The following is a 26,457-nucleotide window of genomic DNA, read 5'->3' as shown; positions in this document are numbered from 1 at the left end:
GAGACGTAGAGCAGGAAAGTGATGGTTTTCCACTTAGCTTCTGTGTGATTTTTGCCTACCAGCCATGAGCTGGGAGGTGGCTGAAGTGCATGGCTGATGGTTTGTGCTGCTGCTGGGCAGTTGTGGGGAAGTGTTTCAGTCTTAGCTGTGTGTTCAGTGTGGGCTTCTGTAAGTACAGTGCTGCAGAGCTGATGGCTTGTGCGGTCTGTGACTGCAGGGAGGTTCTTCCTGTCCTTAGGTGGTACTGGAAAAGTTGCTGACTTCTTAAATACCTCTCAAGACTTTCTCTGTTGTTAGTATTTGAACTCTTATGTTCAAATTAGGGAGTTAATAGTGACCTTAGTTAGATATTGGGGAATTCAGAGATTGTGACTATCTGGAGAACACCTTCAGAGTGTTCAGCTTTTTGGCTGACTCTGAAAGCGTTTCGGGGCTGATATCTTAACACAGAGTTTGCATTAAGCTTTAGGAATGTGTTTGAGTGTGGAAATCCTTTTCAGGTGTTGTTTTTACTTAGTGTCTATCAACAAAGTGAGGTCCTTAAGGTGTTTTTGTCAAAACTACTTAATCTTTGTGAAATGGATCAAGGCAGCAAATCTCTATGACTTTTGAAGTGTTTGTACTCCTCACGCTGTGACTGACACAGACTTTTTTAACTTGTTTCTTAGCATGTAGTGATATTGGCTAGAGGCACAACCAGAACTCAAGTTGCTTGTCCCTCTATTTTCCAGGTGGCTTCTCAACCGTGTTTCTGGTACGCGCCCACGGAGGGGCACGCTGCGCCCTGAAGCGAATGTACGTTAACAACGTGCCAGACCTCAACATCTGCAAGAGAGAAATCACTATTATGGTGAGAAACCCAGCATCTGGAGCTGGAGAGTGCACTCACAGAATTTTCAGGGCTGGAAGGGACCTTCAAGATCATCCAGTTCCAACCCCTCTGCCATGGGCGAGGACACCTCACACTAGTTCAGGTTGCGCAGAGCCACATCCAGCCTGTAACAGAAGTACACCTTTGCAGTGACAGCAGCTTCCAGACCACCTTTTCTTTTGACCTTCTGCTCCTGGGTTTGTCCTAGAACTAGACTACAGCAGTTGTGCTTTTCTTCCATCTACTTGTTTTAGTAACTGTGAGAGACTTCCAGTTCAGCTCAGGGTGGGAATGAGTAGCTTTTGATGCTTGCCAATCTTAAAGGTGTTTTCCAAGCATAGTGATTCAGTGGCTGTTCCATATCCCCTGCATATCAAGGCTCTAACTATTACTTGGCTGTCTGAAGGCTTGTGCTGTCTTGTCTTTGCTGTGGATGTTCCTGTGCTGAAGTGTTAACATGGGTTTTCTTTTTCAGAAAGAGTTATCTGGGCACAAGAACATTGTCAGCTACTTGGACTGTGCTGTGAACTCCATAAGTGACAACGTTTGGGAGGTGCTCATTCTCATGGAGTACTGTAGAGGTGAGACTTGGGGGAAATGCAGGAGAAAACGTTGGTATTAGTCACCTGAGATTGTTACTTACAATTGTTTACAACTGATATAAGAAGGTTGACAAATTCACAGCTGCAGTCCTGTTAGGCTTTTTTGCCTTTCTGTTTGCCTTGTTCCTTAGGCACTGAGCTCTTGAACACTGAACCTAAGTCAGTTTCACATAGCTTTAATTAAGTGTGATTAGAAGCAGGGAAATGATTTGTGTAAGCATAATCAGCATGGAGCTAAAACACTGTTTGATAGGAGAGACTGACAGGCTTTTAACTACTGTTGCCCTCTGCTATTTTTGGTTTAGATAGCAATATTAAAGCTACTTTGCTCTTACCTGATGGATGACTTGGTATAGGTGAGCACAGCATAGCTGGCGTGGGTAATGCTGGCCAAAACCATGCCAGTCCTGTGGCCCCATTTTATCATGTGGCTTCGTTTCACACAAGATGTAAAGCCAGAGGGTATCTAGATGTCTGCCTTTGTGACAGGCTTCATTCACAGGGGCTTTCTGCCTGAAATTAAAACACCAGGGCTTTTTCTATCTAGAGGCATGCACCTGTGGAAAACCAGGGGTGACTTATTTAACTGTAGTGAGTGTGGAAAACTTCCTTGCATCTCATTTGTGGGCTTTCTGTGTACAAACAACTCTTCTGCATGTGATAGGAAGTGCTGAAAGAAAAATAACTGGCCTTGTTTCTTTAGCTGGGCAGGTTGTGAATCAGATGAATCAGCGCCTGCAGACAGGCTTCAGCGAGGCAGAAGTGCTGAGGATATTTTGTGATACCTGTGAAGCTGTTGCCCGGCTGCATCAGTGCAAAACGCCCATTGTTCACCGGGATCTGAAGGTAGGACCCTAACGAGGCAGTGTCTGGCTTCACATCTCACCTTGGCTCTGGGGAGGCCACACTCTGCTGGTTTGAGACTGAATTTCTCTCAGTAAAATATGCCAATTAATCTTTAGCTGTGAGAAGAAAGAGAAGAAGACAACAGTAGCCTATATCACCCATTCTTCTGCTGAGAAACACCACTAGTCAAAGTATAGATAAGGCACTCACTTCTCACACACTGCTCAGCCCTCACTTCTGGCTGTGCCTTCTTACTGGCCGTCTGGTCTCTGTGGCTGACTCTACTTTAATTCTCTGATCCTCTGGCCCTTTTCTTCCCTCTGGCCCTTTTCTTCCCCCTGGCCCTCTTGTCTTTTTTACATCTCACCTCAGATCTCCAGATTTATCACATGAGATATATGGGGGTTGACCTGGTTGGTTGTGAAAGGAGGGAAAGAGGGAGGGGGAAAGGGGCATTGGACTCCCCCAGGAGCCCTCCTGGAGATTCTGATTGTTTCTGGGAGGGGTATTGTGTTTCTGAATTACTTTTAACTTGTATATAGCTGTGTATATTGTAAATATCTCCTTGTATAGTGTGCTGAGCTGTAAATATAAAGCTTCATTTCCAGCTGGCTGAGTCTAGTCTGGGTGATTTCATAAGAGGGAAGGGTGTGGGTAACACCCAAACAGTCACACACACCTTGAGTATTGTGTTCAGTTTTGGGCACCTCAATACAAGAGGGATGTGGAGGTGCAGAGGAGGGCAAGAAAGTTGGGGAAGGGCCTGGAGAGTAAATCTCATGAAGAGCAACTGAAGTAGTTTAGTTTGAAAAAGAGGAGGCTGATGGGGGGATCTCACTGCTGTCTAGAGCTACCTGAAGGGGCATTGTGGAGGGGCTGATGCTGGTCTCTTCTCACAGGTAGTTAGTGATAGAACAAGAGGGAATGGCCTCAAGCTGCAAATGAGTGAGTTTAGACTGGATGTGAGGAAATTTTTTTCCCAGCAAGAGTGGTCAGGCACTGAAATGAGCTGCCCAGGGAGGCTGTGGAGTCACCAACCCTGGATGTGCTTAAAAGTCATTTGGATTTGGTGCTTGTGAACGTAGTTTAGGGTGCACCTTGCAGAGTAGGGATATGGATTGGACTTGGTGATCCTGAAGGGCTTTTCCAATTTGAATGTTTCTGTGATCTGCTTCAAAAGGACTGAGGCAGTAGGGGCTACTTCACTTACACTCAGTGTTCCTCTCTGAATTTCTGTTCCAGGTGGAGAATCTACTGTTAAATGATAACGGGAACTACGTTCTCTGTGATTTTGGCAGTGCCACCAACAAATATCTTCATCCCCAAAGAGATGGTGTGAATATGGTTGAGGAAGAAATTAAGAAGTAAGTTCCCTTTTAAGTGACTGGCTAGAAGCGCTGCCTGTGCTGCTGTGCAGCAAGCATTTGCCTTACTGATCTGAACTGCACTTTATAGTTGTGTTTGAGCTAACCTTGCCCTAACTGTAGTAGAGTCTTGGAGCTGTCTGCTGACGTAGATTGGTTTATTTACTCACAGACTGAATTTGCAAAACTCAGCCTTTTAAGACTGAAACTGTAAGGAAAAAAGCATTCCTGAAATGCAGTTGTTCAACAAGACTTCTTTGGCTGCTGGCCTTTTTAGGAGTCATTTCAAACCTGTGCTGTTTTGGTACAGCTAACTCTGTGAGAGAGAGGGACATGGTGTCAGAGATGGAATGGGTCTGCAGTGAGGGCCACTCTCATTCTCCTAAGGCTGATGAGAGAAATGCTGTAACTGCTACTACAGGAGTGCTCTTGGAAACGTGGGTTGGTTTGGGCCTGCCCCCTTGGGTTGTCTGCTGCAGAGCAGTAAATGCAGGCTGCTTGTTCTCAAGTTAGTGCTACAGGGTAGGGTGTTTGGGGTTTTCCCATCTCTGAAGAACACTTTGAGAGAGCTTATTTTGAGACCAGCTTTTTGAAGACCATATTCTGCACATTTCAGTGTGCAACAGGGAATACTCCTGTGGGATCTTTGCCTTGCATCTCTCAGCTGTCTGATTCTTGCAGTATTTAAGCAAAGTGACTGGCATGAGTACATATGCTGGGGAAGTTGCATAACGAGCAGGTTTTAACTGACTTACTATTTATTCTTGTGTGTGATAATGTTATGTTGCTAATCCAGATAGTTTCCACGGTGCTGCAAATGCAACAAAGGACTTGCATTGTGTGCAAGTTAAGCCCAGGCAGGTCCCTGAGGCTTGCTGTGAGTGGTGTGTGTGTGTGGCAGATGCACTAAAGTGTTCTCTGAGTCCTGAGGTGTACTGCTCATCTCTGTCCTCTTTTAATCATGTGCTGCCAGGTACACAACACTGTCGTACAGAGCTCCTGAGATGATCAATCTGTATGGAGGAAAACCAATTACCACCAAGGCAGATATCTGGGTAAGCAAAAAAGTCAGGTACAGTGAAGTAGGGAACTAATGAAGAGGTGTGTGGAAGTGAAACCTGCCATGCAGCTGTGCAGTGCAGAGTGCAGCAGAGGGGTCTTTTGGAGGTGGCATTTTTCCACACCCATAATGAGTGCCACCTGTGATTGTTTTAAGAGGGGCATGATTGAAAATTCCTTTCCTTTCTGCTGGCTCAGGTTGCTGCTCAGGAGTCACCAGGGGTTTCCTGAGGAAACTGTTGGCAGCATGATTAGAAAGGTGTTGTACCGGGTGCTGTGCAGTGAAGTCAATAAGGACTGAACTCGGATGAGGTGCTGGTGGTATGCCAGTGTGAATGCAGCTTTTGGGCTGCTGTCTGATTCTGGTGGTTGCTTGTCTGGCACAGGAGTTGGTGAGAAAGAGCCTTGTTAGAGCTGCTTCATGCGTCAGCTTGTGACACCACCAGCAGCTCCTACCCACATAGCAGTGTAAGCAGCAGCTGCAGCTGGGCTGCCATTTGGTTCTGGTCGGTGCCATTTGCTCACTCTGATCCCTTCCCAGTGCCTGTGTTTGTGTTTTACAGGCACTTGGCTGCTTGCTGTACAAACTCTGCTTCTTCTCACTGCCCTTTGGAGAAAGTCAAGTTGCTATTTGCGATGGAAGCTTTACCATCCCCGACAGCTCCCGGTACTCCCACAGCATGCACTGCTTGATCAGTAAGTGGCTGGGACCAGGGCACTTCTGCCTCATCAAACCATTAGAACACAGAGGATCCCACTGGGCTGGGTGCTGCTGGCTGTCTGCTTGAGTGATCAGTGGGAATTGCCACTGACTACCATCTGGTTGCAGCTCCTGCAGTTGCACAGGTTGATATTTTCCTATCCAAGCCAGACAGTTGGGCTTAGATGAATTAGAAGTGCAAATCAAAGTTGTACTGAGGTGAATTGCACTGGGGAGCATTTTATAGCAGCTTTATGACACTGTATCTAATAAAGTTTGTGTAACCTGAAGTGCTGGGCATGAACATTGGCCAAAGCCTGAAAGCATAAAGAGAGTGAAGGAGAATTGTGGACAGCACAGCTGTGATGCTAACAGCTACAGAGATCCAGGAGCTCATCTCTACACTCCTAATAGAGGCTTTCACTTGTCTTAGCTTTCAGCTTTGAGCAGGTCAACTTAAAAGGGTGTGACTGCTAGTTTGACAAGCTCAGACAGTTTGGACAGGAGCTCTTATAATCTATTTCCAAGTTATGGATGTGCTGACCATACAGTTTCTGCTTTTATAAGACTAGGAAATAACAAATGCAAACCACTTTTTTGAGCCCACGTTGGTAAATGAGAACTAGCAGCTACCTCCCTAAGCACTTAACCTTCTGCAAATACTGAGTAACTGACAGTATTTCCAAGTGATTAAACACTTCTGAGTGTCACAGGAATACTTTCAGAAGAGTACAGGTTTTAATCCTGTCTCCCTGTGAGTATGAATGTTGATTTATTAAGATTCAATGAACTGCTGTGCCAAGATGAGCCTTACTGGCATGGAACATATGTGGGTGGGGAAGCATCTTGTAATGTAAACTTCCCCTCTTGCCATTTGGAATGAAAGCCAAAAAAAAACCCTGCAGTTGGACACAAAGGATGCTTCAGGGACTTCTGGCTGCATCTCAGCTCTTTGCCAGGGTGGGAGGTGAGGAGTGACAAGCTGAGTGTCCTCCTCATACATCTAATATTTCAGAACCAATTGAAAGGAATCACTTCAGTGTGCTCTGTTTCCACTTAAACTTGCTGTGACAGCACCATTAAATAGAATCATAGAATCAGACAGGGTTGGAAGGGACCACAAGGAGCAGCCAGTTCCAGCTCCCCTGCCATGGCCAGGGATGCCCTACCCTAGATCAGGCTGCCCACAGCCTCAGCCAGCCTGGCCTTAAACACCTCCAGCCATGGAGCCTCAACCACCTCCTTGGGCAACCCATTCCAGCCTCTCACCACTCTCATGCTCATCAACTTCCTCCTCACATCCAGCCTCAATCTCCCACCTCCAGCTTTGCTCCATCCCCCATAGTCCTGGCACTCCCTGAGAGCCTGAAAAGTCCCTCCCCAGCTTTTTTGTAGCCCCCTTCAGATCCTGGAAGGCCACAAGAAGGTCACCTGGGAGCCTCCTCTTCTCTAGCCTGCACAGCCCCAACTCTTTCAGTCTGTGCTCACAGCAGAGCTACTGCAGCCCTCTGAGCATCCTCGTGGCCCTGCTCTGGACACACTCTCCAGCATCTCCACATCCCTCTTGTAATGGGGACTCCAGACCTGGATGCAGTACTCCAGGTGGGGTCTCACCAGAGCAGAGCAGAGAGGGAGAATCACCTCCCTGGCCCTGCTGGCCACATTTCTTCTGCAGCCCAGGCTCTGTTTGGCTTTCTGGGCTGCAAGTGCACACTGCTGGCTCATGTTGAGCTTCTCATCCACCTGCATCCCCAAGTCCCTCTCATTAAGGCTGCTCTCCAGCCAGTGACTGCCCAGCTTGGATTTGTGCTTGAAATTGTCTTGTCCCAGATGCAGGACCCTTCACTTGCACTAAATCTGCTTTGATTTGTTAAACCTGTTAAAAATAAAACCTGCTGTCAGCTATGTTGACCATGGCTTGCAGGAAAGCGCTGAGATCTGTCTGGATGATAGCAAAAGTACTGCAGGGTGTGTTGGAGGTTGGCTGTGCTGGTGAACAGTGTGGAAGCAGAGCTCTCTTTTCCCATCCAAATGGAGAAGTTGCATTTTCATGCATTCCCTCTGCTTGCAGCTGGGTGTATTCTTGGAGGCACAGCTTGTTTAGAAAATACCTTTCAATCTCTGTTTAGATTCTGTGGCCATATTTAGGCAAGAGGTCTTGATTGTGTACTCTGGATTGTATTGGAAACAATATAAGGAAATTTCCACTTGCTTGAAAAACACCAAAACTTCTAATTTGGGAACCTAATATTTGTGAAGGGCATCAGGAATGCTGTGTTTTGTCAGTTAAAAAACACTAACCCTGCAAGGCACAAGGGGATGTAGAACCTTAGCCTGACTCAGAGTTATCTCTGAATCTTCTGGTAGCTCCACTGAAATTTGTGTCAACCCTAGAAAATTTCTAGGTTCGTAGAAGGGGTTGGATTGGGAAGAATTTCAGAGATATCCAGTTTCAACCCCTCTGCCATGTGCAGGGACACCCTCCACAAGCCCAGGTTGCTCAAGGCCTCATCCAGCTTGGTCTTGAACACCTCCAGGGAGGAGGCAGACACAACCTCCCTGGGCAAACTGTTCCAGTGTCCCTCCACCCTCACTGCCAAGAATTTCTTCCCCATCTCCAGTCTCAATCTCACCTCTTCCAGCTCAAAGCATTTGGTCCCTGTGTTGTTGCTCCCAGCCCTTGTCAGAAGTTCTTCCACAGCTCTCCTGTGCCACTTCAGGTACTGGAAGCCTGCCCTAAGGTCTCCCTGGAGCCTTGTCTTCTCCAGGCTGAACAGCCCCAACTCTTAACCTGTCCCCATAGGGCAGGTTCTCCAGACATCATCTTGGTGACCTCCTGGACCTGCTTTAACAGTTCTTGGTCTCTTACACGGGGGCCACCAGAACTGGATGCAGTTATGCAGGATGTCTGAGGCAAGCAGAGCAGAGGAGAGGGGGATTATCACCTAGTACTGCAAATTGAGTTTGTGTCATTTCTCCTCCAAGTTATTAATTACTGCTTCAGTTTAGCCTCCTTTGCAGAGCTTCATGTGAGGATACCCAACAGCCTACACCTTCTCCATCTGTATTTGAGACACCTGAGAAACTATTTGACTTGACAAAACCTATTGGGGGAAAAAATCCTCCACCAAACAAACCCAAATGAAACCCTGCACAACAATAAAAATCACTCTGAGGGAAAGCTCATCTGGTGGAGCTGCTGGGTTTTCCCTGGCTGATAGCACACTGCCTCAACAGACCTTGTGATATCCAGCTCTGATGATTTGGTCTTAATTTTTACAGGATATATGCTTGAACCAGACCAAGAACAGAGGCCTGATATCTTTCAAGTATCTTACTTTGCCTTTAAGCTTGCCAAAAAGGACTGTCCAGTGTCTAATATAAATGTAAGTAGTCTTTCATTATCTTCTGGATTATTTTGTGGGGAGTGTTGAAGTCCATCTTTTGTTAGAAAGTCTCAACATGCTCTCAAGGGTGAGCTCCTTACCAGCAAGTGTTTGGTTTGTGAAAGTCAGGTTGGGAAATTTTCCTCTTAACCTCTTAATTTTCAATGGTTTGTTTTTTGAGAGGGCAGATGAGAGAGTTGGGGTTGTTCAGTCTGGAGAGGAGAAGGCTCTGTGGGGACCTTCCTGTGGCCTTCCAGTATCTGAAGGGGACTACAAGAAAGCTGGGGAGGGACTATGTTGACTGGATAGGGCTGGATGCTAGGTTGGACTGGATGATCTTGGAGGTCTCTTCCAACCTGGTTGATTCTATGTAAGTAGTGAGCAGTGGAAGCTGAGCAAGACCAGTGACTGCAGGCCAACAGAGAGGCTGGCAGAGTGCAGCCTGCTGCCTGGGACAGCAGCTTCATTTTTCAAGGAGCAATCAGGAGTTTGCCTCTTTCTCCTGGATTCTTGAATAATTCCAGCACTGTGTCCTTCAGCAGCAGTGTTTGATAATTAACTCTGCACTGTTTGTGACCAGGTTTAGATCTGGTGATCATGAGGTGATGCATGTGTAACCCTCTTCCCTCCTGCCACATTTCTTTCCCTAAGTCACAATGCCAAGGAAAAAGGCAAAGTCAGCAGTCAGACTGAGGTGGGGCTAAGCTGAAGCACCATAAGCTTAGGTGCTGCAGAGCTTGCTGAAATTACTGTTGCCATGGGAGAGTCAACCAGGCTAAAAATCTATTTTTTCATCCAAAGATTAGGCCTTGGTTTAGTTCTGTTTTTTCACCTGAAGGTTAGGCTTTGGTTTAGTTCTGTTTTATCATCCAAAGGTTAGGCTTTGGTTTAGTTCTGTTTTTTCACCTGAAGGTTAGGCTTTGGTTTAGTTCTTTTTTTTTCATCCAAAGGTTAAGCCTTGGTTTAGTTCTGTTTTTTCACCTGAAGGTCAGACTTTGGTTTAGTTCTGTTCTATCATCCAAAGGTTAGGCTTTGGTTTAGTTCTTAAACTTGAGGCTAAAGTGAGGCTCTGTTCTGTGCAGTTAGAAGAAGATACCTGGGGAAAACATTTTTCTTTACTGCTGGTACCTGGTAATGCATGAAGTAAGGGCAGTGGTTGGGAAAACAGCTCAGGAATGGCTTTGCTGTACCTCTGCAGCAGAGCAGATACACTGCTGGAGTTAAAACACCTTTAGCCTCCAGCCCTCTGAAGCAGTGCTGCATGAAGCCTTGTAAGATGAAGAGCTGGAGCCCAAGGATTCCTCTTCAATATGTAATGATTTTTTTCTTTCAGGATTTTGTTTTTTTTTTAATGTATTCCAATTTATTTTTCCCAAGAATTCTCCTGTCCCTTCAACTCTTCCTGAGCCCATGACAGCTAGTGAGGCAGCTGCTAGAAAAAGCCAAATGAAAGCAAGGTGAGCAGCAGATGTGGCTTCACTCTTTCTTTTTTCTTCTCTCTCTGGTTTGTGTTTGCTAACATTGCTAAACTTGGAAACAGGGTTCAAATAAACATCACGTGTGGTAAGAGAGAGGCATTGAGGTGCTGGAGCAGGTCCAGAGAAGGTATAGGCTGGATATTAGGAGGAAGTTCTTCACAGAGAGAGGGATTTGCCATTGGAATGGGCTGCCCAGGGAGGTGGTGGAGTTGCTGTCCCTGGAGGTGTTCAAGAAAAGACTGAGGCACTTAGTGCCATGGTCTAGTTGATTGGATGGGGCTGGGTGATAGATTGGATGGGATGAGCTTGGAGGTCTCTTCCATCCTGGTTGATTCTAAGAGCAATGAAGCTGGAGAAGGGTCTTGAGAAAAGTCTTTTGAGGAGTAGCTGAGGGACCTGAACAGCCCAGGCTGTGATTTGCCTTCTGTGCTGCAAGCTGACACTGTCTGCTCATGTTCAGCTTCTTGTCCATCAGCACCCCTAAGTCCTTTTCCACAGGGCTGCTTTCTGTCACCTCATCCTGTGGCTGCAGTGAGTGGCAAAGTGCAGTTTTAGAAGCAGATCTGGAAGCGTTAAAACTCAGTACAGAAGCAGAGCTGTTAAAACAGGGTTGAGCTGTTGAGAGGTGTGCTGTGCTTAGCCTGAAGAAGGAGGAGTCTTTCAGTGAAGTCTCTTCTGTTGGGACCTTGCCTTTGCAGAATAACAGACACTGTTGGACCAACAGAAACCTCAATCGCGCCCCGGCAGCGCCCGAAGGCCAACGCCAGCAGTGCCAGCGCCGGGGTGCTGGCGATCCAGAGCTCCGCAGCGCCGGGCAAGGTGCAGGCTCCTGGGGAGTTCAGCAGTCGTGCACATAAAGGTAACTTACAGCCTGAGGAAGGCCTGGCAGAACTGAAGAATCAGCACTCTCTTTCCCTTCTGGCTCTACAAGGGATTGCAGTTCAGCTGGGGCTGTTCACGTGCCAAACCCCAGATCTTCATCCTTTCCAGAAGGCTCTGGAGTTGCATATAACAATTTGGACCAAGGGCCACAAAATCTGAAAGCAAATTGACAAGGGAGGGGATTTTTGTATTGTGTTTCACACTAGTTTTGAACTGACTTCTCCTCTGTGGCCTGAGAGAAGCTGAGGCTCAGTTTTGACTTGCAGGTAATTCATAAGAAGTACTGAGCCCTGCTGGTGGTGTAGCTGGGAGGCTGTATGCATGCAGACCTGTGTGCTGTCAGGGTTAGGGTTTGACACACTAGAAGGTACAACTCAAGGTGTTAGAAAAGCACAAGTCTGGAACTCAGCTTCCTCTGTCATGAAACTGGAGGAAGCTCCTGCATCCTGTAGGTAGAAATTGGCCATACCTTGAGTACTGTGGTACTCACAGTGCTCACTGGGCTCCTCAATTCAAGAGAGATGTTGAGATACTGGAATATGTCCAGAGAAGGGTGACAAAGCTGGTGAGGGGCCTGAACACAACCCTGTGAGGAGGTGTGCAGCCTGGAGAAGAGGAGGCTCAGGGGTGACCTCATTGCTCTTTACAACTACCTGAAGGGAGGTTGGAGCCAGGTTGAGTTGGTCTCTTCTGCCAGGCACCCAGCAACAGAAGAAGGGGACACAGCCTCAAGCTGTGCCAGGGGAAGTCTAGGCTGGATGTTAGGAGGAAGTTGTTGGCAGAGAGAGTGATTGGCATTGGAATGGGCTGCCCAGGGAGGTGGTGGAGTTGCTGTCTCTGGAGGTGTTGAAGCAAAGCCTGGCTGAGTGCCATGGTCTGGTTGACTGGACAAGGCTGGGTGCTAGGTTGGCCTGGATAATTTTGGAGGTCTCTTCTAACTTGGTTGATTCTATGATTCTATGACAGGCTGGAAATACTTGAGTCACTTTAGTGTCTACCAGCTCTGCCAGCTGTCAGGCTGGGAAGGGAGTTTGAACTGTTCACCCCTAAAGTGTTAAGGAGGTTAACTGCCAGGTCACGCTGCAGCTCAGCTGTAGAGCTCAGTATGTCAGTAGTGTTGTTTGAATGCTGCAGGAGGCTCACGACCAGGGAACGGACAAGAAATCTTGCAGTCCCATGGGACCACTCAGCAGCACCCCCCACAGCAGAACAGAGTTCTCCAGCAGCTACAGCAGGGAGACTGGAGACTGCAGCAGCTACACCATTTACATCACCAGCAGCAGCAACCTACACTTCAGGATGCTTATATCCAGCAGGTACAAGTCAGATCTGTTAGTCAAGTCCCTGTACTTGTAGCTAACACCTGGAATCGTGTGCTGGTTAAACTCTGCTATTGTGGCCTGGCTGTCTTCCTGCTAAGAGATAAAAAGGGATTGTGGCTCCTGCCCCTTCTTTTTGCCTCTGATTTATTTCTTCACAGGCTCTCTGATGCTTATCCCAGAGAGCTGCTTTCTTTGTGCTGTCCTTGTTTTCCTGCAGCGTTGACCCTGAGTCCCAGCTTGCTGTGAATCATTACTGTTCAGCCCAAGGAAAGGGTTTGTGTGCAAGCATGGTTAAGGAGTTACCCAGGGGATGATGCTGCAGTAGTTGGTTGGGCACACACACACCACCTGAGCAGGACTTCTTCAGTTTTTGCTATTCTTCAGTTTTTCTTGGTCAGTGAATAGCTTCCTTTTTGTAGTTGTTTTGATGGCTACCCCATTCTCAGTGTCTGTCTTGCATGCATCAGCTGTAATCACTTCAGTCATGTAAGCAGGATAGAAGAACAGCCAGGTCAGACAGCTTCCAGATCCTGCCTAAGATATCTATTGCTATTCCTCCTTTTTGTTTTTCCCTCTCACATTGAAACCTCTTATTCTTCAGACACAGCAGAATTTCTTGCCAATGGGGCTCAGCACCAGTGAAAATGGCAAACTTGGGGTGTTAGTTGGCCTGCCCAAGGAAAGGCAGTGCTGAGCATGTGGTCTTATTTTTGGTTAAATAGATTGGTGTTAAGTGGGGGAGGTGGAGGGGTTATTAAAGTGCAGCAAGAGAACTGCAGACTGATTCTTGGTTCTCTGATGTCTTAAGTGAAGACTTCTCTTGAATCACAGAAGTGATATTTTAATTGATGCTGCTTCTGAGGATCTGGATATTTCTAAAAAGGGATCCTGGCTTCTTAAAGCTGTTTTCTTCTTTCCAACTGTAGTATCAACAAGCAGTGCACCAGCAGATGGTCCAGCAGCAGCTGTTGATGCAATCTGTGTACCAGCAGCAACCTTCCCAACCTCAGTACCCTGCTATGGTATGTCAAGGATGGAAAATGGATGGTACAGTCCTAAAACACATGCTGTGCTTATAAGTCTGTTGTGAAAATGCACTAAGAGAAGTTTGTGAGTAGGTTTATGAGCTGGAGGTGTGGTAAACAGTGTGAAGATCAGCATTGAAAATAGTATTTGATTGGGAAGAAAACAGTTAACCCAAAGTTGGTTGTGAAAGCTCATCTGGAGTCACAGTTCTGTATTAATCAGGTGGGATATATCCTAAACTGCAATGAGTAGATGTATGCTACTGTGAAACTTATTGCTGTGATCACCAATCTTTAAGTACCAAGTATATGTCTGCTCTGCTACCAGGTGATAGAGGGCATGGTGGCATCAAATTCTTACTTTAAAAGCAAAGAAGCTGACTGGCAACATCTGTTTTTCAACAGTAAAACCAGTAATAATTGTTCTTGAAACCTTGGATATCAATGTTTAAGACTAGCTGGTGAAGAAAGCTACCTCTTTTGTGCTGCAGTAGCATGTGCTTAGGCCACAGTAGTTACAGCAAGCTAAGTGGTGATGTGTTGGAAGAGAAACCTCTTAGGGCAGTTTAATTTCACCCCTGTAATGGACTGCTTTGGCTGCTTGCTTTTGCTGAAGCTGCCAAGCTTTTTTGAGGGAGGTAGGGTGGGTGGTCAGTGCTGCAAGGCTGGTGCTGTTCCTCAGCAGAGGAGAATCCCCTGGCCCATGTGAGTGTAACTAACGTGAGCATTGTCCCTTAGGTGCAGCAGTATCAGCAGGCTCTCCTGCAGCAGCAGATGCTCGCTCAGCAGCAGCAGCGGGCACAGCAGGCACAGTCCCCTGAATACATCACTTCTCCACAAGACTTCTCACCAGCCTTAATCTCCTATCCTGGGTCACTTCCAGTGTGTGCTGGGACAGTGGCAGATTCTTCCTACCCTGCAAGCAGGCAAGTACTCTGACAGGGCTGTACCCAAGGGCTATCCACTGATGAATTCTTTCCTCAGAAATTGCTTGTTTCAGAAGGAAGGTGCTACTCAGGGCCCTTGGATGAGTACTTTTTAGTGGCAAAAGATATTCTGGGAGAAGGGTGAGACAACTAACTTATTGACAGACAAGCCTGGAACAGGCTTCTTAAAGGTCATGTCTTCCACTGTTTCTTGGCTGTGGACTCATCCCAGGAACTGACTGCTTACTGCTTTGAGGGTGGTCAGTAGCCTATGCTGGATGAGGTTATGGCCACGAGGAGGTCATCTCAAACACTCCTTTAAGAGAGGCCTTCTTGCTGGCATTTGTTTGCTAGGACTTCTTACTGCTGTGTCAGTTGGCATATTCCATACTGGAATCCACCTCAGGCCCTTTGCAGGAGGCTGTGGACTTAGCCATGCTTGAAGCGTCCTAAAAAATGACTTTGCTGTGAATTCTTACGACAAAGCCTGTGTGGAATAACCCCCTCCTTCCTTTGCTGATTTACAAATGGTCCCAGATGTGTCCAGGTTCAGTCCTGTTATGAACTGGGCTGTACTCCTGTAGGTTCCTCCTCTGCTGTATGGCAAGGCAAGTGTGGGAATGCTGCGCTGCTGGATACAGCCAGGCTTGAGGCAGGCTTTCAGTTAACAGCATGACTGATGTGTATCAGGTGCTGTTGTCATTCAGAGACTCTTACAGGTTACAATGCTTTGAAAGAGTAAGAAGCAAAATCTTGCCCTGCTGTGGGCTGGATTGTTACAGCCTCTTGCATCACTGTGACCAATGTGGCTTCATCTTCCCAGTGAGGTAGTCTGAGTCCTAGCAGAGTGATGTCCTCCTCTCTGCCAGCTGTTCTTTGGGCAGATCTTGTGCCAGAATGCTTTTGCCACAAATCATTCCTCAAAGGAATCACTTCAGGCTGGCAGTAAATGTGTCTGTTTCCAGTTTTCACAGGATCACAGGGTATTAGGGGTTGGAAGGGACCCAAGGAGATCAAGTCCAACCCCCCTGCCAGAGCAGGACCACACAGATCAGAGGAACACATCCATACAGGTCTTGGAAGTCTCCAGGGCAGGAGACTCCACAACCTCTCTGGGGAGCCTGTTCCAGTGCTCCGTGACCTTTACAGTAAAGAAGTTCCCCCTTGTGTTGAGGTGGAACCTCCTGTGCTGCAGCTTACACCCATTGCTCTTTGTCCTATCCCAGGGAGCAGTGAGCAGAGCCTGTCCCCCCGACCCCAAGATCTCAGATGTTTATAAATATTTATTAAATCCTCTCAGTCTTCTCTTCTCCAGACTAAGCAGCCCCAGGACCCTCAGCCTCTCCTCATCAGCCATGCCCTCCAGTCCCCTCATCTTCATAGCCCTCTGCTGGACCCTCTCCAGCAGATCCCTGTCCCTCTTAAACTGGGGAGCCCAAAACTGAACACAGGATTCAAGATGAGGTCTCAGCAGGGCAGAGTAGAGGGGAAGGAGAAGGAGAGCCTCCCTTGGTCTGCTGGACACACTCTTGTTAATCCACCCCAGGATCCCATTGGCCTTCTTGGCCACAAGGGCACATTGCTGTGCCATGGGTGACGTGTTAGCCACCAGCACTCCCAGCTCCCTCTCCACAGATCTGCTCTCCAGCAGATCACCTCCCAGCCTGTACTGGTGCAGTTTTCTCCTCCAGTTTTGCCCCAGGTCGGTGCCTGGGTGTTAGCAGTGTTTTGCAGTGCATGAGGTCAGTCTTTCAAAGAAAAAGGTGTATTAGAGAAAGGGCTGATGAGTTGTCTGAGCTGTTAGTGCACCTGCCTCTCTTGCCTGTAGTGTTTTGACATAATGAAGTATGTCACAGATTTTTTTCTTCACCCTGACAAACAATCCAGTAATGTTTCTCTCTCTTTCCTTCCATAAATTGACTTTACAGGTCAGGTGTTCCTGATGTTGAAGCAATTACCAGTTACCCAAAGCAGAGCATCAATAACCCACCTGATATGTCAGGCTGGAACCCATTTGGAGAGGACAATTTTTCCAAGCTGACAGAGGAGGAGCTGCTGGACAGAGAATTTGACCTGCTAAGATCAAGTAAGGGACGCTTGAAGGCTTATTTTGCTTCCCAGTAGATAAGGGCTCTGTAGTAGCTGAGCAGTTCCAACACCTGTTCTGTGGAAGGGCTGTGCAGCCTGTGTACAGAAAATTCTTTCTGAGCATTTGAGGGCAGAGTTGGGCCTCTCTTCTTTCCTCCTCCTCCTCCTCCTTTCTGAACATGTGTGCAATAGGATCTCACTGTCTCAAGTCAGTGCTTACTGGCTGGAATCCTGCGGAAATGGCAATATATTAGCCCTTAAATACTGCTTCTGTCAACCGGATTGTCAAGAAGCTCTGAACAGCAGAGGTATGTGCTGAGATAGGAAGAGAAGTTTGGCTGCTTGCTTTATTCCTTTCTAGCTTTTTCCTTGCACACCAGAGCAGAAGATTCTGTGGGTCTGACCTGCCCTTTGAAAATGCCTGGAGGAGCAGTGATCTCTTACATTATGTTAATGTTTTGTAATGTCCTTTCTGACCAGTGCCTGTGTGTAAGGGCTGCTTTATTGTTCTGATCTGGCAATAGTTGAATAAACTTTTTCCTCTTGAAGCTACTTATCTCAATGTTTTTTACTTGGAATGACTTTCTGTTCCTAGTGCTTGCCACGTGGTCAGTTAGAGGCTCTTCCTAAAAAGGATTTGGTCAAGCTGAGGTTCAGTACTGAGACTTGTAAGATGTGATGATGTCAAACCCCAGACTATTGACTTGGCTGACTCTCAGTGAGTTCTTTGCAATTAAAAACAAAGTAAAGATGAACTCCAAGTAACTGGAAAGAAAAACCAAACCACCTGCATGCCTCAGTGGAGTCTCTTTATTCTTGGATTTCTGTGGCCTTGAATGGCTGGGCAAGAGGTGCACATGACCTGTTAATCCCTCAGGATTCAAGCCTGGTTGAATGGACTGCTTTGGTAGCTGTAGGTTTTCACTTGTGCCCTGTGTGGATCAAACCAGACTCCTGCTTTTGAGATGTGACTCGCTGCTGCCTAGGAGAATGGAGAATGTACCAACTGCAAGCATCAGCACTGAATCCATGGTCAAACTGGACCTTATTTAGTAGGAGAATTGAATGTCTTCAAGCCTCTTGCTTCCAAATGAAGCCTTAGAAGTCTTGTGAAACACCCTTCTCCAGATGTCAGAGTGTATTAGCTTGAGCCATAAGGACAGCACAACGTTGCCTTTCTTCAGTATCTTGAACTGCCTGCTGGGCTGTGGGGAGTTTTGTGAGTCTGGTTGGGTTAAGACACGTTTTGAACCAGTTCTGTACAGAAGATGCTACCAAGGACAGCTTTCAAGTGGCTTTGCAAAAAAGATGAGAAATGCCATGGAAGACACAGGCTTACCTGGAGTAGCTGGTTCTAGTTAGCTGGGTAAATAGAGAGTCTCAGAATCATTCAAAATCATCAGGTCCAACTCATGTCCCTCAGCACCACATCTCCATGGCTTTTACACCCCTCCAGGGATGGGGACTCCATCACTGCCCTGAGCAACCTGTTCCAGGACTTGACAGTGCTTTTTGGGGGGGTAAATGCTGTATCCCACGGGGATAGTTAGACTTAATGAGGGCTAGGATAACTTGAAGCTCAATGCCACTAATGACTGACTCTCAACCTCCATCAGCAAGAACAGTGAAGTGCTGCTGTGAGTCCATTGCCCAGGTTTTGTGCTACATCTGTGAGAAGAGTCTGACATTTTTGAAGACTAAATCTGCTTGTACATGGTTTTGGCTCCCCTCTTGATAAAGGGAAGAGCTGGACATGGTAGTAAACTGCCATCTGCTGCATCAGAGAAGTAAAATACCAGCATGGCTCTCCTTGGAATGGGCCAGCAGCTGGGTTTTCTAGCCACTGCAGAACAAGTTACAGCTCCAGGAGGAGTCTCCTGGCCAGCAGTGCACTAGATGGCAGACTTGCCTCTGGCCAGGAGAGGCAGCTGCAGCCTTGCTGAGACGTCTTGGCTGGAGCTGTGTTCCAGATGCAGTGGAGGGGAGCATGGTTAGTTCTGATCTCTGTGTGTGTGGGTAGAGATGTGCAACAAAGGCTGCCTGGGCCTTTTGTCTTCCTGTTTTGACAGTGAGGATTTTGTGCCAGAGATGGGATGACCTTACCTTGCACTGTTCATGCCTTTGCTGCAGTCAAAGCAGAAACATTGGTAGTTAACTTTATCTGCTGGTACTTGCTCAGACTTAGGTGGATCAATGAGAAACTGGCAGGCTTATTTGTCCAGATAAGGCTTTACCTGTAAAGCTGTCTCTGTGTGATACTTGCTGCAGTCTCCTCTGATATATCCTAAGGATCAAGGCTTAATACTCTTTAGATGTAGCTTGTCTCTCTCTGTCTCTCTTGTGAGAAAACTGCTGATTAACACTAAGGAACTTGGGGGTTTTGCTCATTTTTCAAGCTTGCTGTGATTCTTTTTGCCATCTAGAGGAAGGGGAATCGAAACTACAGCTCTGATAAGTTGGTGTCTTTTCTCTTGCTCAGCCTCCTTGCTGTTCTGTGCTTGGTAACTCACATACAGTGTTATGCCAGTGTCCTTTGGTGGTGCTGAGTAGCACTCAGCACACCAATCCTTTCTTTCCGTTTCCAAGGGCATGTTAGGAGGAAGTTCCTCCCAGAGAGAGGGACTGACATTGGAATGGGCTGCCCAGGGAGGTGGTGGAGTCACCGTCCCTGGAGGTGTTGAAGCAAAGCCTGGCTGAGGCACTTAGTGCCATGGTCTGGTTGATTGGTCAGGGCTGGATGCTAGGTTGGACAGGATGAGCTTGGAGGGTGTCTTCCAACTTGTTTGATTCTATGATTCTACTCCATGATTCTGTTGTTGAGCTGGTGCTTTATACAGAAATTCACAAGGTCAGTGGCAGTCTGGCTGAGGTGGGCAAGCTCTCTGCTCCTCATGCTTGTCCCAGGAAGGCCTTCTGGCTGAAGAGCTGAGCAGAAAGCATGCATGTAACTAGATGTGGAATTAGGACACAGAGCAGCAGCATCCCCATGGTGATGCAAATAGTTTGGAAGAACAGCTGCTTGCTGTGGACAGTGGGTAGAGCCAAGCGCTCTGTCCTCTGCGTGGAGGATGCTGGATGTCAGCTGAAGGTGCAGCACCATGTCCTGGGACATGTCCAGAGAAGGGTGACGAAGCTGGTGAGGGGCCTGGAGCACAGCTCTATGAGGAGAGGCTGAGGGAGCTGGGGGTGTGCAGCCTGCAGAATAGGAGGCTCAGGGATGACCTCATTGCTGTCTACAACTACCTGAAGGGAGGCTGTAGCCAGGTGAGGTTGGTCTCTTCTCTCAGGCAACCAGCAACAGAAGAAGGGGACACAGTCTCAAGCAGTGCCAGGGTAGGTCTAGGCTGGATGTGATGAGGAAGTTGTTGGCAGAGAGAGTGATTGGCATTGGAATGGGCTGCCCAGGGAGGTGGTGGAGTTGCCATCCCTGGAGGTGTTGAAGCCAAGCCTGGCTGAGGCACTTAGTGCCATGGTCTGGTTGATTGGCCAGGGCTGGGTGCTAGGTTGGGCTGGATGCTCTTGGAGGTCTCTTCCAACTTGCTTGATTCTATGGGGCAGGGGCTTGCTGGACACTCCTGGACTGCAGCATGGCTCTGAGGTTGGTAGCACAGTTAAACTAAGAGCTCAGACAGCAAAACTTGAGTTTATCATTCCTTGTGCTCCCAGCTTTTGACTGTTTGAAAGCCTTTCTTGTGTCTCCCAAAAAGCAAAATCCCAAACCAGTCTGAGAAGGGTTGCAGGCCACACAAAACAGGCACTGCATTTGCCTCTGTGGTGTGGCACTCAATGGGTTTTAGTTGCTAACAGGTGTTAGATGTTCAATGAAATGACTCTCAGCTCTCTTGCTGTAATTGTCAGCTTGTCTCTTTCTGTGGCAGATGCTGGCCAAGGCCTATTTCAAATGACTGATGATGTGTTTTGGCTGAGCACAGAGGACTGGTGGGTTCCATGAGCAAGCACGAGGGCTGCATGTAGCATGGAAGAGAGGTCCTCATTTACAGCATTCCCTCAGCAAAAGTGAGCTGCTGTAGGTGGGGCAGGGAATTAACAACAGGTTTGTGCAGCTGAGTTGTTCTGAGGGCTGGAGAAGTGTGAATTCAAGGTGTAGGATGTCTTTTCAGCATCAGCCCCCACCTGGTGTGAGGGTGCATTGCCCCCTACCCCTGCTCAGGAGATCCCTTTGCTTAGGCACAAGACCTGCCACTTTTTATTTTATTTTACTTTATTTTTTGTTCTGTTTCATTTTGTTTCTTTGCAGACAGGCTGGTGGACAGGAGAGCATCCTCAGATAAGATTGTGGAGCCACATTCTGCTCCACAGAAAAATCCTCCTGAAGATCCCTTTGGTTCTGTTCCTTTCATTTCTCACCCAGGCAAGTTACACCTGTGACATCCCTACCTCCTAGATAAACCTTTGGGTGCCTCCTGTGTAGCTGTGTGTGCCTGCTGAAGCATGTACAGCTGGCTGGGTGACCAAAGAATGAGCAAGGTGTTGGCTGCCTCTTGACAGTGGATGGGTTGAAGAGATGTTTAGGTGTTGATTACTTCCACTCGTGTGCCCAGGCTCTGGTGTCTGAGCAGGCCATGCTGCTTTGGCAGCACAGACATGCTGGCCTGGCACAGCCCGAGGTGCAGACCCAGAAGTGCTTTTGCTGAGACAATGTTTTGCTGCTTCCTTGTAGTCTGCTTCTAGCCCATTTTGTTTCTCTAGTTCAGTTCTCCTGCCAAGCTCAGGCTGGGAGCTGCTGCTGCACTTAGTGCATAGCTTTGGTGCAAATGGAGTCAAGCCAAATGAAATACCTGTGTGAGCTGTGCGTTGGAGGGGAGGGAGGAGTCATTCCTGTGCTTCACTCCAGCTTTGGCTTGTACCTTGGATGAAGTGAAGAGAATAACATTGTGTGTGAACACTGACTGTGAGTGCCAGACTGCATCACCCTGCGACATAATGGCCAGTCATAACACTTGTTTGATCAGCACTTTAATCATCTTGTGGCAGCTGTGGCAAACTGAAGCCTGAACAACAGTGAAATGGTTAAAAGGTTTGATTACTTCTGCAGCCACTCATTTTTGGTGAGAGAGTGGCAAAAGTGCCTTAATGACTGAAAATCTCAGGTAATGTGCCTTAAAATAAATCACTTGGGCTCAACCTAAGCACGCATCTGTGTTTCCTTCTGCTGTCACCTTGTGTTCCTGAAGATCCCCTACTAGACCTGCTCAGTGCTCAGGAGAGCTCATGTGCTGTGCTGGGGAAGTGCCCAGGAGAACCCTGGTGTGCTGGGAGGCATCCTGCAGAAACCCCTCTGCATCCTGGCTGCCCCTGCTGGAGCCCTGGATTTACCCTGCCCACTCTGTGTGCCCAAAGTCTCCTTCTCCACATGCTGGGTTTCCCTCCTGTCAGCATTCAGAAGCTCAATACAAAGTGGGAGCAGCTCTTGCATGGGGAGGTGTTTGCTCTGTAAGTGGCAGTTGGGAAGGATTTGCCCAAAAGCCTTTGTTGAAGGGGTGCCTTTGGTTTAGGGTTGAGCCTAAATTCAGATGTGAAATGAGCAGTAGCAGTGACACTTGACCTGAGATGGTGGCTATCAGGTGCTTAGTCCCCTCTCTGAACTATTCACACCTCTGTGTCCAGGGATTCTTTTTTTCTTTCACCACTTTAGATCTTTAAGATGTGTTTGCTCATTGCTGGTGTCAGGCAGTTGCAGCTTAGGGTGTACTGAATTGCTCTCCTTGTGAGTTATGTTACAATTTTGGTGCTTTGATTCTTGATGCCCTGAAAAGCAAAGGGAGATGCCTTCTCTTCAGGAAAAAAAAAAACCAGCAATGCTCAGTCATGGCTCAAAACCCAACCTGCTTGAGAAATGGTGAGTTGGTTGTGAGCTGTTACCTGGCACTGGGCTAAAAGGGTACAGTTTGCAGTAGCCTCCTCTGCCTCCTCACTGTGCTGCACACACAGGAACATCCTGGCTTGGTCTGAAGGGAAGCGTTTGTAACTCTGACAGTGACTTACACTCAGCAAGCAGATCTGGTCTGATAAATCTTTACATCTGAAATGATGTCTTTTAAAAGTTGGTTTTGTTTTCCCCCTGATACTGTTCTTGGAAGGTGGGTGCTGTAAGGCAACTAAGGAGAGCAGAGTGGTGGCCACTATGAAAGTTTTATTTCCAGCTGAGGGTTTTCTAGGGCAAACCTGACAAACGTCCCTAACATTTTGATCCCCTCTTGTACTTAACATTGTTGTACAATGAGGGTTTGCTGCCTTGTTCCTTGGATTGTAAGACATTTAACCACGTGTGCACCTTGCTCAGGGCATCAAAGGGAAGGTGACCAAGCAGAGGCTTAGCCCCAGTGTCTGGCTGAGAGATGTCTTCATCTAGTTGGGAGCAGAGGATTCACTTCGATGTTGTCACCAGTGCAGTGTTTTCACTGCTTACTCAGGTTTGACTGCTGAACTTTGTCCTCTTGAACTGTGATGAGATGGAATTTGATGTTACCAATGCAGACTACTTAAAACAAATAAAAGCCCAAACCCCAGTTCTACAGAGCTTCTATGGAAGATGTGTTCTGCTGCACTAACAACCTTCAAGCTGTGACTCTGATCTTGTTCTGCTCTCTTTTCCTGTGTGACGCAGGTCTCAGGTTTTTAAGTGTTGCTGCATGTGGACCATAGCTGAGTACAGGCACCTGAAGTATTTTCTTTGTGTCAGAGGCTTAAGGGTTCTCTGCTGAAGGCAGCTCTTGACTGAACACTTGGCTAACTTCTATCATCTGATGTGAGATAGCAGCAAGAAGCTGAAGATCATGGATCATCTTTGGACCTAACAACAGAAAGTGCTGGTAGCTCAGCAGAGGAAATGCCACCAGGTACATCGTGTACAACAGGAAGGCAATGCAAGGGAGATGCAGAAGTTGAAACCTGAAAGCTTTTATGGTGGCTGGAGAGGCCCATGGGGTGCTGAGAGCTATGAGCCCCTGGGACTGCCCTTGGGGAGCTGTGACACATTTCAGCCTGTTGCTGCAGGGATTACTAGGACCTGGTCAGACACAGGTTGTTATCCATCAGAGCTTCTCTGCTTGTTCCTCTCAGGTGGGAGTGGAGAGCCAGCAACAGGTCCTTTGTCACTTGGCACACTCTGTGGAGGGCCAGCAGTGGTGTGAGAGGAGCTAACACTATCCTGGGTTCCTCTGCTACTAGCTGACAGGGGAAGGGTGCAGAAGCACTCAGTGCTCCACCTGGGTACCTCCTGTTCAAGGTGTTTTGACAAGTACTACGTGCAAACTGCTTATAAATGCTTGTGCAATGTTACGGCTTAGAACTTATGGACTTGAGAGAGAGTTTCAATGCTCAGTCTGGTGGAAACCAAAGCAGCATTGCAACCTTCTTATGAAAGAAAAAAGCACAACAGGATAGCCACTAATGGGGGGTTTAGAACAGGCACCTACCAAGTGACAAACAGCCTCTGGGTTTTGTTTGCCTCTGCTTACTACTGGAATTCAGAGAAGCAATGAAAGACTTGAGGTAGCTCTCAGAATGATGTGGGTGGACTCTGAGAAGGGGAGATGTTGGGAAACCTCGCCTGGAATTTCTTCACAAGTGCTGACTTGAGGCTGTCTGCTACACAACTTGTTCCTGTGGAGAGCCTCAGTGAGCAGCCTTCTGGCTTGGCATCCTGGGGTAAAGCTGTAGCTCAGGTCATCTGCTGAGCTGCTCCATTGAGCGTTTGTAAAGCTGCCCTCTGGCACCTGCAGACGTGGTGCTCCTCCAAGTCACTGCTCTCTGCTCATATTGCAGGGCACTGCATGTGTGCTCTTCAGGGGCTGTCTTTGACTTCCTGCACTTGAGGACCTGGTAGTGTCCTTAACTGCCCATTGTAGGTGTCCATCTGGCAGTGGGAGCAGTTGTGTGCTGCACAACTCTTTCATCAGAGCCTGGACCTGGCAGAAGAGCAGCCAGCACAGTGCCATGCAGCAGTGCCTTGGGAATCAGCTGGGGCTCTGAACACAGCACGGCGCTGGCAGGACTCTGCTGCAGCAGGAGTGGGTGTTCTCGAGGCACAAAGAGTAAGGGTGCTTCTTGGTGTGCTGCTTTCAAAGTAATGCAGGTTCCTGCACCACAGCTTTGGAGCCCTTGGACTGTGCAGTCTGGAGCTTTAAGTGAAATGCAGCTCGCTACAGCTTAGCAAGAAACTGCAAACAGGAGAAGAGCAGAAACAGACAGACTTGAGCTGGCTGCCTCCACAGTGGCTTATGCCATCAACTGCTTAAAAGATGCTCAGACCCAGAACTTGAGATGGCCCTTGTACAGGCTTAAAGGGTCAGGGAACTTGACAGCTAAATGAAGTTGATGTCAATCTTTGCACTTGCTGAAAACCCTGCTTGTGTTACTCCAGAGCCTTCTTTTGGCATGGTTTTGAGGATTGCTGGATGCAGGTTTAGGATCTTTCCCTGTATCAAGATCACCTTTGGACTTCAGCTTTTCTAGGTGACACTGCCACAGTAACTTGAACTTCCTCACACATCACAAGACTAAATGCCATATGTGGGCTGTGCTGGTGCTGTTTTTTTCTCTCCAAGATGCTTCAGTGAGGATTGTTTTGGGGGTCATAGGGCAATCACAGTCCCCTTTCACCTTTTTCTAACTCACTGCCCCTCCAGACTGGTTCTTGGAAAGAGCAGCTAAACAGTAGGTGGCAGGCAGCAGTGCTTTTGCTCTCCCACTTTTGCTGTCAAAAGCAGAGGAGGTCAGCAGTGCAAATCCCCACTGCAGCCCCCAGCAGCCGCTGCTCTGGCTGGTGGGAGAAGCGGTGCAGAGGCGGTGGCAGCCTGTGGGTAATCCTGGGGTCTGCCATGTGGCCAGTGGCTCTGCAGTGATGGTGGCAGTATGTTCCCAATTCAGGCGAGGCTTAAAGCCTTCCTGCCACCCCCACAGTGCCCTGCAGTGAGGAGCCAGCAGCAGGCCTGTAATTACTGCAGTTGTTGGAGGGGATTCATCCTCTTAGCGGCGGCTGTCTCGGAAAAGAACATCAGAACAGCAAATTTCCTTGAAGATTGGGATCTTCTTATCCGATTAAAGATGTTCCACCTGGCTTGCATTTGAGCCAAGGACAATTGTCTCCTACAAGATGCAAACCTGATTAGAAGTGTAGCAATCTGCACAGTACATTACAAACAGATGTTGCTCGACAGTCTGCAGGGTTTTTTATAGCTGTGTAGCCAAACAGGCTGGGCTGAGGAGATTGCATGAAATCAACGTGACAGAGCACTTCATTTTGGAAGTCTTTTTGGTCAGAGCATTAAATCATCATTAACCAGGGTTTTTTTTCCCCCCCTTTTGGAGCATTAGGTTTCTATTTGTAATGGTCTCTGGTATTCCTGGAGTTTGGCTGACTTCTTCAGGAGTGAAGGGAGAGACTTGTAGGGTAGGCAACCAAACCAAACCACTCCTGCTGTGAGTCTCGGGGTGATGCCTCTGGGGGGAGGGGGGGCCAGCTTTGTTTCTTTGGTTTAGTTTTGAAACCAGCCTGCTGCAATTTTCTTCTTGGGACTAAAGCACAGAGGCACTGCAGGTGAGTTGCCTGCAGACATGGTTTAGTCTCTGAAAGTTGCCTGTCTTAGACTCTGCATACTTTAGGAGTGGTATCTTAAACCAATGCCTTCTTGGGAGCAGATGACACCACCTTGAGCCACTGCAGACCAAAGCACAATTCTTGCTCTCTCCTCGAAAAGAAATGTGGGAGCAGCGAGGTCACCACTGCTGCCATAGCTCAGAAAGGAAAGTGCTTTCCCCAAGCCTGTGGCAGGAGCAGGCTGCCAATACTGGCATCATCTGACGTGTGCCATGCGCCGTGCTGGGGACGCTGTGCGTGGGCTCCTGCCGGCTCTGAAAGGGGAAGAGCTGAGCTGGTGCTGTCC

General features: G+C 47.8%; 1 protein-coding gene across 2 annotated transcripts in view; it reads left to right on the top strand.

Moving 5' to 3' along the window:
* BMP2K (BMP2 inducible kinase) overlaps positions 1-26,457 on the top strand; it is a 53,649-nt gene that overhangs the window by 19,024 nt on the left and 8,168 nt on the right. Inside the window, exons 2-15 of one of the 2 annotated variants that reach the window (XM_064149651.1) lie at positions 732-850; positions 1,347-1,452; positions 2,177-2,319; positions 3,562-3,683; positions 4,657-4,738; positions 5,306-5,438; positions 8,725-8,828; positions 10,206-10,285; positions 11,005-11,165; positions 12,323-12,504; positions 13,437-13,532; positions 14,274-14,461; positions 16,390-16,547; positions 20,808-20,921. In XM_064149651.1, coding sequence (XP_064005721.1) covers positions 732-850; positions 1,347-1,452; positions 2,177-2,319; positions 3,562-3,683; positions 4,657-4,738; positions 5,306-5,438; positions 8,725-8,828; positions 10,206-10,285; positions 11,005-11,165; positions 12,323-12,504; positions 13,437-13,532; positions 14,274-14,461; positions 16,390-16,547; positions 20,808-20,921 — 1,788 coding nt within the window. Of the gene's footprint in view, positions 1-731; positions 851-1,346; positions 1,453-2,176; positions 2,320-3,561; positions 3,684-4,656; positions 4,739-5,305; positions 5,439-8,724; positions 8,829-10,205; positions 10,286-11,004; positions 11,166-12,322; positions 12,505-13,436; positions 13,533-14,273; positions 14,462-16,389; positions 16,548-20,807; positions 21,700-26,457 lie in introns of those variants that run through there. The other variant, XM_064149650.1, reaches the window with a different exon arrangement.

The sequence above is a fragment of the Pogoniulus pusillus genome, chromosome 10 (assembly GCF_015220805.1).
Source record: "Pogoniulus pusillus isolate bPogPus1 chromosome 10, bPogPus1.pri, whole genome shotgun sequence".
Classification (NCBI taxonomy): domain Eukaryota; kingdom Metazoa; phylum Chordata; class Aves; order Piciformes; family Lybiidae; genus Pogoniulus; species Pogoniulus pusillus.
Note: the sequence above shows the minus strand (reverse complement) of the source record. Positions and strands in the feature narration are given on the sequence as shown.